At 39.7% G+C, this 17,392-nt stretch overlaps 2 protein-coding genes across 3 annotated transcripts in view; one reads left to right on the top strand and one right to left on the bottom strand.

Moving 5' to 3' along the window:
• TMEM255A (transmembrane protein 255A) overlaps positions 1-3,385 on the top strand; it is a 51,409-nt gene extending 48,024 nt beyond the window's left edge. For both annotated transcript variants that reach the window (XM_040265246.1, XM_040265247.1), the window contains one exon: positions 1,061-3,385. In XM_040265246.1, coding sequence (XP_040121180.1) covers positions 1,061-1,219 — 159 coding nt within the window. In that variant the 3' untranslated portion in view covers positions 1,220-3,385. The remainder of the gene's footprint in view (positions 1-1,060) is intronic.
• A 268-nt stretch (positions 3,386-3,653) lies between these two features.
• Positions 3,654-11,325, bottom strand: ZBTB33 (zinc finger and BTB domain containing 33). The gene is made up of 2 exons (XM_040265238.1): positions 11,119-11,325; positions 3,654-8,781 (listed from the first exon to the last, which is right to left on the bottom strand). Exon 2 carries the CDS (start codon positions 8,777-8,779, stop codon positions 6,782-6,784), a length of 1,998 nt encoding a protein of 665 aa, XP_040121172.1. The 5' UTR covers positions 8,780-8,781; positions 11,119-11,325; the 3' UTR covers positions 3,654-6,781.
• Positions 11,326-17,392: the final 6,067 nt, after the last annotated feature.

Below are 17,392 nucleotides of genomic sequence, written 5' to 3' on the forward strand. Positions count from 1 at the left end.
AAACAATCAACCACTTTGACTCTGGCCAGCAGAACAAAGTAAAGATATTGACCTCCCCAAACAGCACTTGAACTCTTGAGAAATTTTGGTATAGGTGAGTCTTTAAAAAAAAAAATACAGCAGTTCCTCCTAGAGCTAAGGCACAACAGTAAATTGCCATTTTACAGCCCTATTTGTTGGCTTTTATTGGAGACCCCTCCAGCCTTCAGGCCTCAGCTATGCTCCACCACTGGAGCAAGGTCGCGGTACCCACAAGATGTGACAGTAGTCTTTGAAAATAGATTTTATTTCTAAAAAACATGGCAAGTTAATCTTCTGTGCTCTATAAGTGACTGAAGTCTTAGTCACTCATCCAACATTGATTGAACAACTTCTACTTGCCAATCACTGTTCTGAGCTCTGGGGAAGAGAGCAGTGACCAAAACAGGTCAACTCTCCTTGAGCAGGAAAGTCAGGGTCAAGGGTATACACTGGCCAGGAAAGAGAAGTGGCAGATTGACTCCTAACATGCTGATTCACTGGGTATTTTTTTTTTTATCCCATATCTCACTCCCTTCCCCAAGTACCATGCATGCTCCATTGCTCTGTCATATCCAACTCTTATGATACCATGAACTGTAGCCCACCAGGCTCCTCTGTCCATGGGATTTCAGGTAAGAATACTGGAGTAGGTTGCCATCTCCTTTTCCAGGAGATCTTCCCAACCCAGGGATCGAACCCATGTCTCTTGTATTGGCAGGCGGGTTCTTTACCACTGAGCCACCTGGGAAGCCCCCTCAAAATAACACAGAAATAGGAGCAACAGGATGACTGACTGACGCAGAGGTCCAAAGGGCTGGGGAAGAGGATTCCAAGGCATTTCTGCCTGAGCTTTGCAGCCTGAGAGAGAAAGTTGGACCAGCTCCGTTTCATGGCCCTCAATAACCCTGTGAGGTTTAGGGGCTCTTGGTTGTTCCAAAATGGAACACACTGGGCTTCCATATTCATTTTTTAAATAATGACTAATGTTGGGGAATTGCAACCTCATGGTGGAAACTGATGTTTTATTTTGATTGCACAGCATTCCAGCGTCTTTCCATCCTCCCCTCCCTCTGGACTTTCTGATGAGCCCCAGTCTGCCTCGCCTTCGCCCAGCTACATGTGGTCCTCGAGTGCTCCACCCCGTTACTCTCCACCTTACTATCCGCCTTTTGAGAAGCCACCCCCTTACAGCCCCTAAAGAGGAATGCCCGCTGGCTGTTGAGATTATTGTGGCTTTTGTATTTCTGCTTTAGTGGAAGTGGGTAGGGTACAAAATTTAAAGTGTGACTCATACATAAAGTTTGACAGTGGCCTGCCAGGCTAGGGAAAGATAGGAAAGAAGTTTATTTGTTATTAGTGCAGAGGGGTGGCCAGGCTGAGCCCAGCAGTTCTGAGCAGGACAGCACGAGGCTGGGGAGCCATCTCAGCAAGAAGCGTGTCTGGTCTGGGCCTGCATTACCCTATGGCCCCACCTCTATAGGCCACAGAAGCGTGGTTGCCATCTGCTTCACTTGCTGAAAAAGGAGTGTTGTCCTCACCCTTGGCAGATTGCCACCCTAGCACCTCAGCTGAAGCGCCTGGCTTAGAGGCCCTCTCTTTCCCTCCCACTAAAGTCAGTCCCTAAGGAAAATTTCCCAGATAGGGCTCTACACGGTAGTTCCAATGCAGAGAGTTCTGGCTAAGATTTTGTTTGCTTGTGTCTAATGCTGAAAGAAGCTGGCCATATCCCTTACTCCTTTCTTCTCTGTATTGTAAAAATGGCTGTTGTGATCATTCAGCTCAGCTTTTGTGATTGGTACCTCCCAAAGGGAAAAGTGCAATATTCCTTCGAGTAGTGGGGAACAAGATTGATTGTTCAAGCACTGACATAGACAGAGCAGCATGTGAGATGTTTTAAGTAGATCCCAGTTATACATCAGGTAACTTAGGAGAACAGCGGTTTACTACATGTTGCATTTGCTGTGGGAGATAGAAATCTTACCGTTAAAACTGAGTTTTAAAAATGCTAGATTAGATTCTTGAACTGTCACTAATCTTTGTGACTATTTAATCTTCAAATATTGTGCTTCAACCCCAGCAAACCGCACGTATCCTGCACCCTACCCCAAAAGAATCATCTGTATTTTAATGCCACTGCTCTAATTGGTCCTTTTTTCTGTTGAGACCAATCGTGACAGTGTTCAAGATTATGGAAGTGTTACAATGCCGCTTTAAGTCTGCAAAACCTCAAATGTAGCCAACTTGACAAACTCTTAAGTGTTACTGTAGATTTAAAACCCATCTGGCACATTGTGGTAGGTATTTGTACAGTTCTTTCAATTATACATAGCTTTAAACCTTAACCTGATGAATTTAACACTTTGGCACCCATGCCTTCACTTCAGAATGAACACTTTCATTGCGATCTTATGTTAACCTGAGAATTGATTTAAAGGAAGATTGATAATCCTACACTTGTAAAAAAAATACAGGGCTATTGTATTTTAGACAGAACATATACAGGAAAAATTTCCAGCCAATTTCGCTACCTCCCAACTTGATGGATTAGAGGTAGCAGGCAAATGCTGGTGCTCCCATCTACCTTGTAGACACCCAGCCATCAAGAATTCTCATGGCACAACAAGTGCACTCGCTGTTCACAGTAAATGTTTGCAAAACATTCAGTTTAACTTTTGACATCACCAATGATGTCTCATCTGAATTTCAAATCTGAACAATTATAATCTTTTTGCGTTATATAACACTATTATTTTCTACTGTTCTGAGCATATTAAAATTCTATTGGATTTCAAAAAGGGACTAATAACCAATTGACTTACTATACAAATGTCAACTTGTGATATTCAATGAAATTTCTTGCTGTTTACACTTTACATTTTGCTTTAATGAACGTGTATTTAATTTTTTAAAAGGCACCATTACACAGTATATCCTACATTTATCACATTTCTTAAAGTGTTAAGATTCTAGGACTCATTTCTATGTATTTTTCTTACTTTACAAAATAACTTGAAACAGTATAGATTTTGTAACTTAATTTTAGCAGCTTCTTTTTTTATTACATTGAATTATAACAACTGCATGTTACCTTAGAAAAGTTAATATTTGCTGCTTTACTCTTTTGCAAAAACATTTGCTGTAATGAAGGAATTTGTATTTCCAAAATGTACCTTGACTGCATTTTGTAATATTTACCGCTTTATTCCTAATTCTGCTTTAAAGTATTGAACTGGGCATGAAAAATTAAAATATTAATCCAGAACCTGTGTAAACTGGATGTTGCTTAAAATCTGTATCACTGCCATGTTGGAAACCCAGACTGCTTTTGTGATGTTTCAAATTAATAAAACTATCCTCCTCCTTATCAACTTACATGTGTCTTCATGGAATCAACTGAAGTATCACAAATGCTCCAAAGCAACTGACAGCAGGTGACTCACTTCTGACTACTATGGTTCAAGATATAATGGGCATGCGATTAACCAACATATAAAACCTAACAGGAAATTCTATCATACTGTCATCAGAAATATAGTTTCAGTCTCCTTCTATAAAAATTGAAAAACAACAGAATGTAATAGTCTATATAATTAATGAAAGATCATCTTGTAAAAAAAAAAGACACTAAAAAATCAGAATTAAAACATTTTATTTTTGCCATAAGAAGCTCTACGAACTAATATCAGGTAACGGTTAATGAAAAGTAGAACTTAAAGTCATGACAGGGAAGACTGTACAAGTATGAACACTACAGCACTGGGTGGAAATGAACAAGTTTCATATGATTGACAGAGGTGAGAAAGCCAGTGCTGTTGAATTAGTATTGAATTCTTTAGAGTATGCACGCCTTGACAATACAAAAAACTTTTACCATTTTTACCTTTATCTTTTTGGTACAATGGGAAAAATGCAGCATCGATTCCTCATAGTGGTTGTATGTGGGGGATCATTACCAGCAAAATAATTAAAAATATTTAAAAGTGAATCTCTCAAGATTGCTATGGCATATAAAAATCTTTGCTTAGTTTGAGCACTTTCATTTTCTGTCATCTCTTTGAACAAATTGCTATTTCAAACAGTTCCTATCCAGAATATTTAAAGGTAATTTAGCATAGGAGCAAATCTGAAGCCAACTTGAATGCAAAAAAGAGTTCAACTGCCAGAAAACTAAGTATAAAATAGGAAAACACCATGACAGGTTTTGAACAGCATCTTGCTACAGATTTCCAACCCCATAAACACTGGGAGTGAAGGGTTTTAATTCCCAGAGAGTATTCCACATGGATTCTGAACTTTGGATATAGAGACTTCTAAAAAAACTGAAGACCCTGACATACGTTCAAGAGTCTTCTGGCAAAAATACAATTTAAAGTGAATTTTCCAGTTTTCCTCCTCCCAAAAAACTAGAAGATACCTTCAGTAGGCAAAGTTGAAATTTCAGACTCAGAACTTAGATAGAGCACAGCAGCAGCAAATAATTGTATTAAGATAATTCAGAACGGATAGTTTTCCATTATAGAATTCCTAGTTGTCATAATGGCCTTGTAGAAACCAAGTTTTATTGAAAAAGTGAAAGTGTTTGTCGCTCAGTCGTAACTGACTCTATGCAACCCCATGGACTGTAGCCTGCCAGGCTCCTCTGTCCATGGACTTTCCCAGGCAAGAATACTGAAGTGGGTAGCCATTCCCTTTCCAGACGATCTTCCTGACTCAGGGATAGAACCCAGGTCTTCTGCACTGCAGGCAGACTCTTTACCAGCTGAGCCATCCAGGAAATTAGCAGTTAAGTCTGAAAGGACTGAAGTATCATTCACACTTGTTGAATTATGTCTAACTGGTGAAACAGCATAAATGAAACAAACAAATTTCCACTGAAAACATTTCAGAGTGTACCCTATAGTCCAAGAGTAATGTTATCAATACATATACACAAAGGAAACAGATATTGCAATTCCAGAGATCAGACTTTTAAGCTGTATGGTAATTTAAAAATTTTCCAAGGATTAGTTTACAAAATGGTCTTAAAGTCTCAAGTCACAGAACAGAAAACATAAAAGATGCACATCATTCTAACCCTTGGTAAGCAACAGACTATATTATTTTTCTTTCTCCTTGAATTACTGCAAACATTGATGCCTGATACCCTCAGTTACCATCTTAAGAAATACTGAAATCATTATCTTCAAGTCTAGCTTACTGTCAGAAGGATGATGTATACATGAGAAAATGATTAAAGCTTTAAGTTCAAAGTCAAGAAATAGACTATTTTCAAAAATACATCATTAAGGAGAAAGAAAATATCTATGTTGAATTAAGAAATACTTAAGCAAGGTTACAAAGGACTAATAACTATGCACAACAATCTTTTTCAGTATCTAATCATATTTTCTTCCTTTGCAAAAATTTACAGAAGTTCAACAAGTCAATCTGTTATAAACGCTAGGCTATATATTTGTTCCAACCTGCTTCCCTTTTAGTACTGGCATTTCAATAAGTTTTGACTTTATTTTCTAAGTGTTTAAACATGTGTCATTTTAAAAGGGAGAAAGGTGGTATTCATTGTTCTCAAGATAAATGGGAATCCACAAGCCTATTTAACTTCCTTGTATAGCTTCTGATTGCTATAATACTGCAGCAATTTGCAGATGGAATGGAACTTATTTTAGGAATAAAAACCTAAAAGGTCTTGCTGAAAGGAAAATACTAGATATTTGATTCAGCTATGTCAAATAAAAACTTCCTATTAGAGATTCTAAGTAATATGAACATTTAAAAATACATGCCAGTGGCCTCCCACCCAAAATATGTAAGAGTCTCATTTATGAAATCTGTCATTTATAAAGATGCATACATAAAGATTAGTTTGGTGGTGTTCAGATTCAAAATTTGAAAAATTTCATGGGAATATTTTTTAACCATAGTGAGCAAAAACGAAATCTCCATTCACTTCCATTCTCTGTCTCTATCATATAAGAGCACAGAATTTAAAGCAAATATGATAAAACTTTTAATCTCTTCCTGTCTGCATTACAAAGATTTCTTTTTTGCCCATAGAAATCATACAGCAAAGGTACATATATACAGTGGTCCAGGCACCAAAGTTTTTTGGAGACTATGGTGATAAAAGTGAAGTTTAATTCTAATTAGCTAAAACTCGTTCATTCTTCAAGTGAGAAACTTGTCTGCACAGCTATTTTCATGAAGGGTGGGAGGTAGGAGGCTGCTATCCATTTGGGTTAGCAAAATACACAACCGAGCAGAGACTTACTCTGAAAAATTTCCAGGACAACTTTAGAAGTTCTCATTTACTCTTTATGCCATATACAAGACACAACACACATTTATAGTCTCAATAATAAGAAAATTGAGAATTCAGCAGTAAAGTGCTAACATGGAAGGGGAAAGTTGCAAGATATACTAGGGTATGCTAATAACTCCAGTTATTTTCAAAGAACATTCAAACTGATTCAAATTCTATTCAGGAAACTATCTCTCCAAGCTTTTTTTTTTTTTTTTGCCTCTTTTAAATGTGCTGAAAGCTAACTATATAAACAGATACTTGGGGGAGGGGGAAGTTCTCAACCTCTATTCAAACTTTCAGAATAATTTGCTTCTAAAAATTATGAACAAATAATCCAACTAGACTACCTTCAGATGACATGGCAGATCAAATGAACTTGTTTTCACCTTTGTTTTACAGGTCTTCTGAAAGCCCTGACCCTTAAATTCAAACCAAAACTTTCTGATATTTCAAAGGAGTTCAATAAGATTCTGGTATTATAAATTCAAACTCAGTACTGCCATCTGTTACATTCTGTTTAAAAATGGAATCATTTTCCTGCTGAATAAAAATATCTTCCCAGGTCATGGGCTTGTTCTGAGGAGCAGATGTGGTCCCTACTGGAGGTTCTTTCCCAGCATCAACCTTATATCCAATACCGTCATCCTTCATTACAGGCATAGTGCCTGACCTATCAGAGAGGTATGCATATTGTCTGATCTGTAAAGACCTGCATGGATGTAAACGATAAAGCTTCGAGTCTCCAGAAGGATCTTGACTATGAACAGACTTTATGTGTGAAGACATAAACTGATAGTTGATGAATGACTTGCCACAGGCCAAACACTGATACCTTCGTTCTCCTGTGTGATGAATTTCATGCTTTGTGCGATATTCTGCAAGAGGAAAGACCTTCTCACAGTAACGGCAAGGATACTTCTTCTCCCAAGAATGAATGTTAAAATGTCTCCGCAAGCTTGTCAGGCAGACATATGACCTTTTGCATACAATACAGATATAATAGACCCTTCCATCTACTATTAACTCATAGTGATCATCATGTTTAACTTTCATACGTTTATTTGCTGTCTCACTGCTAGGTGTTTTTGGTATCTCGTTCCCAAGTCTGGCCTCCCCTTCGTCAGGGTCATCTTTGACAGGGATAACTATATCATAAGTGTCTTCACCAATATTTGCATAAACCTTGCAACCCGTTGACAAGCCTTCAATTTCAGTGGCTGTATCTAAAGTAATAATCTTCTGACCCTCCATTAGATGTTTGGATCCTAAACCTGGATCATTAGTGTTTCTCGTAATTATATCTGAAATTTTTAAAGAATTGGAAACTGGCTCTTGCAGAAGTGTAGGAATCTGCATCTTCTGTATCAGCGATCCATCAAAAGTGGTATTTGGGGGGATCTCAGCCTGTGGGACCAAAGACGTATTACTGACAGCGGAATCTGGACTGGAGCTAATAGTGTCATCGTCATCATCTATAATTTCCTCCTCCTCCTCTTCATTGGCCTTGTTTCCTGGTAAAACAGCACTGTTTGGTGGCTGTTGATTCTGTACAAGTAAATTGATTGAAGGAGACATATGATTTGGAAGTGAAGAACTGACATTTGGTGGTGTAGTAAGTGGTGTCTGATTTAACAAAATGATGTTGGGAGTCAGATGTGTTGGGGCCGAAGACACCAACAATTTTTCACTTCCCTGTGTCTGGCTCAGAGTTGCCTGATTCACAGAAGTAGGAAGTTTCTGAGTAGGTGTGATGTTTGTTAAAGGGGGAGAGCTATTGCTCACACAAGGTGCATCATCTGAAATAGCAACAGGGCCTGGATTAGGCTGGACCTCTGCCACTGTGTTGGTACTCGGCAAAGTCTCCTTTGCAGGCAGAATCTCAGAGCAGAAAATGACATCATCGTCGTCATCATCTGAATCAGTAACAATGATCTTTTTTGTCTCATAATCTTCAGCAGACAAGGAAAAAGATTCTGTTATAATTGGCATTATAGTGGCCCCATTTTCTTGGGATTCATCTTTTGATTTTTGTATTTCAGGAGGTGAGTTTTCTGCATTACCATCCTGAGCTGTACCTGAGATGCTTTTAACCTGTGACAACGGGACACCAAGCTCTGCTATAAACTTAACTCCTAATAACTGCCCTGATTTAATTAACTCATCAAGTAAATCTGATCTAACACGAACAATTTTAGAACTATAGATATAATTGAGAATTTCTGCAAAGATCTCTGCTCTTATAAAGCTCAGTTCAACAACTTGCCCAGCAACTGAGAAGAGTTGATGGAAGTAAGTACTTGAAGCTGAAAGAATGTTCCTATGGGCTCGGAATTTTCGGTCTTCCACAATAACAGTAACATCACAGAAGAGTCCATGGCCACGTTGCTCATTCAAGGAGTTCAGCAGACTGCCAGAGTATTGAATGTCTGTAGCAGAAATCAGTTTTCTACTCTCCATGCCTGTAAGAGAAAGGAGAAGGGGAGATGTGTGCATTAGGAAAGAAAAACACAAGTACTTCATTATTTAGAATTTTAGCTACAGCTTCATTGAATAGTTTATTGGAGTTTTAATGGAAGTTTGGTGTAACTTTTTGGTTTTTATATAAACTGTTTTACAGATTTTTATATATAACTGTTATTTGGACCACGTTAAATCTCATGACTTCCTCCTGAGAAGAGACAAGCAAGTTTTAAACTGATCTACAGATTTGAACACTAATCTCTTCCTCTGAATCTTAGATACATGCATCAGCACCAAGCAATTTTTAAAGACTAAAGTTAATTTTTTTTTCAATTTTGGATTTTCTCCTCAAGAGTTTAGAGTTAATTTTTAACTGTCTGAACACTGTAAGAAAAATCTTCATTGTGAACACATAAAAAGTTATTTCACCTGTAAATGAATGATGTGTCAGAAAAGCTTGATGTGTGCAATACTAAGTCCAAAATAGGTAGTCTTCCTAAACGTTTAACTTATCTTTAACAACATATTCAACAGCTACTCCCTGTAGCCACAGACTGAACGAGCATTCATAAGCACTGGTGACTATTACCTCTAAAGTTTTTATGTTCTTATTTTAACAGGGATGCTTCATCTAGATAAACTATGAAACACCTTTTTACCCTCTCCTCTTTTCTTCTTCCCCTCACCTGTCTACTCCCCACAATCTCCAGAGATGGAATGTTAGAATGTCAAATGAAGTCAACAAATGCTATTGTGAAAAACAAAACAAGGGAAAAGTTTACCATTTCTTAAAGCTCAAATGCGTGAAAACACAAAACATTTCATTTTGTTGGGAAAGAATTATGAGCACTGATATGAGAATTTTCTTCACACAGAATGTTTTAGTGAAAACTTCAGACCAGACATCACTCTAGAAAAGGAGGACAGGGAATGTCAACAAATAATATTGCTGTGTACCACCCTCTAAACAATTTTCAGCACTTCACAGAAGAGATTTCTGGTAAAAATTTAAATACATAAAATGATACATGTATATATAATTAAAAATTAGTTGATAAGTACTTTTGGTAAAGAGACACTTCTATTGCTAGTATATATTCTTTCCCTTTAGAGTTACCAATATAGTACAACTGTCACAGTGCTTAAGTTATACACATGTGGAAGGCAAGGCGTCTCAAATATCTTCTAATTTTTTCAAAATTATAGCTTAAAGACAAAAAAAATAGGAGAAAAGTCTAGAAATCAAGGATTTAAAACATCATGTTATAAGGCATTGCTTGTTAACAGTACCAGGGAATTCCAGGTTACCATAAAGGCATTCATCAGAAAGGGTGACCTTTGGACAGCGAGCCAGCTACCAGCGCTTCCAAAATACGGGCATTTCGACACAAGTCACTTTTCAGTGGATAGACAGGTTTTCTGAATACGGTCCCACTACTTTTGTCCTTTGCAAATGGGTTTTCCCAACGGGGCAAGGATTTCAATATATGAGTCCAGGTGACACCAGGACTTAGTTTCATTTTGTTGTTTCATTTTGTCTTTCCCGTCCAGGTGGACCCAGGATCAGCACAAATCGGTCTGAACCCAACCCAACCCCAGATCCGCGACCTGACCGTGGAAAAGCCATTCTGCACGCCCGTGAGACAAATCCTTGACCGAGGGCAGGTGACGTTGGAAAAGAGAGACGCCACCCGCAAGAGTGAAACAACCTACACGCGGCAGCTGAACCCCATCTCCCTCTGTCCACCCCCTCTTCCCCATTCGCACCCGGCCGGCTGCAACCGAGGTTTTCAACCCGGATTCACGTGGAAAAGCAGTTTCTTGCAAATACAGAAGGAAGGCCGGCCAGCACGGTCAGGGCGGGGGTAGTCGGGCGAGGCGGCCGGCCAGGGAAAGTAGAAGGTGGCGAAGCGGAGGGTGGGGTGTTGGGAGGGGATGTGGCCAAGCAGGCGGCATTGTTATGCCCTGGGAAGGGGAGGATGGGCCTGGCCGAAAAGCTCTAAATCAAAGTCGGGGTGAGGAGGGGGAACTGGCGCAAAAAGGCAGGCGAGGGCCGTGGAAAACGCCGAGTGGTTCTCCGCGGTGGGCTCCCCAAGCTCCGGGCCTACCCCGGGCCCTGACGGCCCCTGACGGCGGAGGAGACCGCGCCTTGGCCCTCCCGGTTCGTCCCCTCCTTCGCTCCCGAGCCCACACAAAGAAAAGGGCCGGAGGAGCGGAGCCTCCGACTCCGCCGCTTCCTGGTTCAAGTGAGGAGAAAGCGAAGGCAGGCGCGGCCCAGAGACGGAGGAAGCCGGCGCGCTCCCTCGCCCCCTCACGGGTCGCAGCCGGTTCCTCACCTGCTTCCCGGCGCCGCCGCTTCTCGTCGTCGGCCCGCGCGGAAGGGTGGGAATCCTCCAACAGTCAGAAACCGGACTCTGCGGCGATTCGGCTCCTTCTTTAAACGTCGCTCCAGTCTTGGTCAACGTCGACGCGGCTACCGCCTCCCGCCGCCACCGCTGCCACAGCTGCCTCACGCCGCCGACAGAGGGCACCGCGCGGGGGCGAGACGCCGAAGACGAAGGAGCCCTCCTCTTCCGAGCGCGGTTCGGCTCTTTCCGGAGAGGCCCGAGCGCTAGGCCGTCCCACTTCGGCGCCCCGCTCCGCCTTCGGCTCCTTCCGCAAGAGGCGGAGAAGACTGGGAAGCGCCGGGAGCGCTCGGCCCCTTCCGGAGGGCGAAAGGGTGGGAAAAAGGAAAAGGAAAGGGAAAGATGGGGTAACGCGGCAATAACGGTTGGGATGCGAGGGATACTAGTCCCTTTCCTCTACGTTCCGTGTAAGCTTCTAGGGCGTAAAAACTTCGAGAGACTAATAAGGTTTCATTTCTTTTGAAAGTTCGAGACTGCCTTATTTAATAGCTTGTTGTTAGATGATAAACCAATCCTAAAGGAAATAGTCCTGAATATTCACTGGAAGGACTGATGCTGAAGCTGAAGCTCCAATATTTTGGCCACCTGATGCGAACAACTGACTCATTGGAAAAGACTCTGATGCTGGGAAAGATTGAAGGCAGGAGGAGAAGCCGATGAGAGAGGATGAAATGGTTGGATGGCATCACTGTCTCGATGGACACGAGTTTGAGTAAACTCCGAGAGTTGGTGATGGACAGGGAGGCCTGGCGTGCTGCAATTCATGGGGTCGCAAAGAGTCGGACATGACTGAGCGACTAAACTGAAACCACCTTGACATATAATCAGAATGAATATAATCAAACATAATGAATCAAGTCATGATTTATAATTCAAGTTGAAGGATAAGAAGCACATTCTAACACCTACTTTGAAGAAATCAGTTTTGGGGTAAGTATTATCTTCTCAACTGAATACTAAATGATGCAATATTGTTAATTCCTTCATTGTAACTATTCTTTTCTGACCACCTGTTTGATCTGTACCAAATCTTATGTTAGACTGTATGGAATACAAAATGAATACGCCAAGGTCTCTACCTTTTCAAAGAGCTCAGTAGATAGGTATACAAACATCGACAAAATACAGAACACAGAGAAGCAACTAGCAAACTGAATTAGAGCTGCATCTTGAAAGATAAATAGTAACACTTGCATTGTGTGTGTTTATTACTTTTATTTACATAGCATTTCCTGCACAGAGGGCTTTACTGTCCACACATAGTAGGTGTTCAATAATTGTTAAGTGAATGAATACATGAATGAATTGTAATTTGCAAAACTCCTCTGGTAATCCACTTCTGACTGAGTACCATGATAAATGAAGTGACAGGATGGGTGGTTGAAGAGCCAAATATTTCCCTTCAGGCTGGTTATTGATCATATTCAACTAAGGAACCAAAATAGTAGCATTTTCTTCAACAATTAGAGCCATTCACTATGTTCATTTTCTTTTTTAAAAAATATATATACAGGGTAATATTGCATCAGTTTCCAAAAACTTGAATTGGCACTTATTTACCATTCAGTTGGAATCCTTCCGCGTCTTTCCTACAAAAATCCTGGAGAAAATGTCCATCAGGATATTCCAGAATTAAAACAGATCTACTAACTATATTTAATTTTCTTCAACATAAAAGCAGACAAGGATGTCATCATCTATCGACCTCTAATCTAGTCTACATTCTCCTCAATAAAGTCAAGTCACATAGTAAAATATCAAAGTAGTGTAATACAGCTGTATTTTCACATGGAGATAAGAAATCCATACGAAATTCCCTAGGCATTTCTCCAAAGTTTTGTATTGTGGTTAAAAAAAAAAAACTTATGTGGGAATCACTGCATTATTAACATAAACACATTTCATGGAAAATAGAAGTGTGCTGTTGTAAAAGAACAGATGGTAGTGTTTTCTTGGCAACTGAGCACTTTACTTAGAACATTAATGACCATTTTTCTGAGTCATCCTCTCACAAAATTTAGTAGCAAAAAAATATTTAGGAAATAGGACAAAGTACATCTTGAAAGTTTAGGATCTATTTATCTTTCAGTAGCTTAGTTGACAAAAACTAAAACAAGATATTTCTTTGAAATATAGATCATAGTAACTGCCACTCTTGATATCAAATAGGTGTTGGTTACCTCTCAGTAAACTATAAGATGCAATACAATTTGTTTTACAAACAGCACCAAGACCTCCAACCAAATTGCCTAGCCTTTGTCCCTTTTCTGAAAGGGCTTTCAAAGTGTGGAACCCCAGCTGAGGTATGATGAAGGCCTGTTACTTCAAAATGTAGAAAACTGCCTCTTCCCTTCTGTCCACGTGGCTTACTCCCTAACTCAGCAAAAACTAAGCTAAAATTAAGAAACTGCCTATAACCCACACACCTAAGGTCAATTAATCTATGACATAAGAGTCAAGAATATACAATGGAGAAAAGACAGTCTCTTCAACAAGTGGTGCTGGGAAAGCTTGCTACATGTAAATCAATGAAATTAGAATACTCCCTCACACCATATACAAAAATCAACTCAAACTGGTTTAAAAACTTAAATGTAAGACATGACACCATAAAAATCCTAGAAAGGAACATAGGGAAAACATTCTTTGACATAAATCATTGCAATATTTTATTAGCTCAGCCTCCCAAGGCGAAAGAAAGAAAAGCGAAAAGAAACAAAAGGGACCTAATCAAACTTAAAAGCTTATGCACAGCAAAAGAAACCATCAACAAAACGAAAAGACGACCTATGGAATAGGAGAAAATGTTTTCATAGGATGCAACTGACAAAGGGTTAATATCCAAAATACAAATACAGCTCATACAACTCAATATCGAAATAATTCAATATCCAAAATACAGAAACAGCTCATACAACTCAATATCCAAACAATTCAATCAAAAACTGGGCAGAACACGTAAATAGACACATACAGATGGCCAACAGGCACATAAAAATTATTCACTAATAATTAGAGAAATACAAATCAAAACCAGTCAGAATAGATATCATCAAAAAGTCTACATATAATAAATGTTGGAGAGGGTGTGGAGAAAAGGGAATCCTCACACACTGTTGCTGGGAACGTAAGTTGATGCAGCCACTATGAAAAACAGTATGGAGGTTCCTGAACAACAAAATTCTGTAAAGCAACTATCCTTCAATTAAAAAGTAGATTAAAAAAACCCTTATGCTATCATTTGTGACCAGAAAATCATTGTATAAATAATATGTAAACCTGAGAACTATTGGATCATAACATTATACAGAAGCATTAAAGCACAATTATACCCCAGCAAAAATAAAAACAACTAAAAATAGAATTACTATATGATACAGCAATTCCACTCCTAGGTATATATCTGGAAAAAACACAAACTTTAATTCAGAAAGATACATACACTTTAATGTTCATAGCAGCACTATTTACAAAAGCCAAGACATGGAAACAATCCAAGTGTTCATCAACAGACGATTGACTTAAAGAGATGTGGTATATATATACAATGGAATATTATTACTCAGCCATAAAAAAGAATGCAATATTGCCATTTGTAGCAACATGGATGGACCTACAGAGTATTTTGCTTAGTGAAGTAAGTCAGAAAGAGAAAGACAAGTGCTATATGATGTCATTTATATATGGAACCTAAAAATTAATACAGATTAATCTGTATACAAAACAGAAACAGAATCACAGACACAGAAAACAAACTCATGGTTACCAAAGGGGAGAGGGAGAGAGGGAGGGACAGTTGGAAGTATGGGATTAATGGATACAAACTATTATATATAAAAGATACACAACAAAGATTTACTGTATAACACCAGGAACAATATTCAATATCTTATAATAACTTATAATGGAAAATAATCTGAAAAAATTAATATATATAACTGAGCACTTTGTTGTACACCTGAAACTAACACAATATTGTGAATCAACGATTGTTGTTTAGTCGGTAAGTTGTGTCCGACTCTTTTGCAACCCCATGAACTGTAGCCTGCCAGGCTCCTCTGTCCATGGGATTCTCCAGGCAAGAATACTGGAGTGGGTTGCAGTCCCTTCTCCAGGGGATCATCTCCACCCAGGGACTGAACACGTGTCTCCTGCATTGCAGGTGGATTCTTTATATCTCTGAGCCTCCAGGGGAGCCCGAAATCAACTACACTTCAATTAAAAAAAGAATTTAAGGCCTTCCCTGGTGACTCAGTGGTAAAGGATCCACCTATCCCTGCAGGAGACATGGGTTTGATCCCTGACGCAGAAAGATCATACGTGCCACAGAGCAACTGGGTCCATGTGCCACAACTACTGAGCCTGTGTTCTAGAGCCCAGGAGCCACAACTACTGAAGGCCGAGCACCCTAGAGCCTGTGCTTGGCAACAAGAGGAGCCACCGCAATGCGTCATGCTGCAACTAGAGGAAGTCCATGCAGCAACGAAGACCCAGCACAGCCATAAATAAATAGATAAATAAAATCTTTTTTAAAAAAGAACTGTAAAAAAAAAGTCACCTATAATTAAAGGGGATCTAATAATCTTGAAAGGTGAGTTCGATCCCTGGGTTGGGAAGATCCCCTGGAGAAAGAAATGGCAGCCCACTGCAGTATTCTCGCTTGAGAAATACCATGGACAGAGGAGCCTGGCAGGCTACAGTCCATAGGGTCCCCAAAGAGTCACACACAACTTAACAACTAAACAACAATAATAATCTGGAAAGGACTTTTTTGATAGGAAAAGCAGGTCAGACCAAGAAATTTGAGTGGCCTAAACAGTTGCTTTGGAGACAAGCTATTTGGAAAGTCACTAATTTTCTGTTTCTCAACAAGTTATTTCACCTTTCACTTTCTTTTTATCTCCAGGCATAACCTTACTTCAAATAACCTAGTAGCTTTTTTAAAAAAAATATTTATTTGGTGTAGTTTTCAAAGACAACAACCTTTATCAAATGGATTTGGAGGTATCAATTGTTTCACAGTCTAGAAAGACTTTTGATTGGCTGATATGGAGTCAGGTTTTAAAACTGCGTGCCTGTGTTTGTTTGTCTTTGCCTTTTTTGAACTTGATTATGAATTCCATGAAGCCAGCAACTGTCCTCTCCTATGTTAAAACACCAAGAACCTTGTGGGTGCTTAATATGTATTAATTGATGATGATAAAAGAGAAAAAATGACATTTATTCAGTCCTATAGCCCTTCCCCTGAGTTGTACTTAGCTACACAAATTTAGAAAGGTCACTGCATGAGTATAGGAAGAAACCACAGTAAGGTATCATGGAAAAAACAAAGACTTGGGAGCAGTGAAAGCATTGGGATTCTGGTACTTCCACTTCGCTGTGTGACCCTGAGCCTGATTCTTCATCTGTAAAATAAAGATAATAATACCTTCCCATAGAGTTGTTTTGAGGATTAACTACGGATAGTGTCAAACTGCTTATGATTTCCATTTGTGAGGCCTGCCTTGACCCAATAGATGGTAGACTGATCTGGTTACTTGAATTATTGAGTGAATGAGTGTCTAGAAGCTTATAAGTGCTAAATATGTTTGCTTTTTCATCACTCTCCCCTTTTCTGCTTTATCCCAACAATTCTGTCTTTAAGTAACTTGCTTGATAACTGCTGATTCTCTTTTTCTTCTTCAGTTCAGTTCAGTTCAGTTCAGTCACTCAGTCGTGTCCGACTCTTTGCGACCCCATGAGACGTAGCACACCAGGCCTCCCTGTCCATCACCATCTCCCGGAGTTCACTCAGACTCATGTCCATCGAGTCAGTGATGCCATCCAGCCATCTCATCATTTGTCGTCCCCTTCTCCTCCTGCCCCCAATCCCTCCCAGCATCAGAGTCTTTTCCAATGAGTCAACTCTTCACATGAGGTGGCCAAAGTACCGGAGCTTCAGCTTTAGCATCATTCCTTCCAAAGAAATCCCAGGGTTGATCTCCTTCAGAATGGACTGGTTGGATCTCCTTGCAATCCAAGGGACTCTCAAGAGTCTTCTCCAACACCACAGTTCAAAAGCATCAATTCTTCGGCACTCAGCCTTCTTCACAGTCCAACTCTCACATCCATACGTGACCACAGGAAAAACCATAGCCTTGACTAGACGGACCTTAGTTGGCAAAGTAATGTCTCTGTTTTTGAATATACTATCTAGGTTGGTCAT

Source organism: Oryx dammah, unplaced genomic scaffold, assembly GCF_014754425.2.
Source record: "Oryx dammah isolate SB20612 unplaced genomic scaffold, SCBI_Odam_1.1 HiC_scaffold_23, whole genome shotgun sequence".
In the NCBI taxonomy this organism is placed as follows: Eukaryota; Metazoa; Chordata; class Mammalia; order Artiodactyla; family Bovidae; genus Oryx; species Oryx dammah.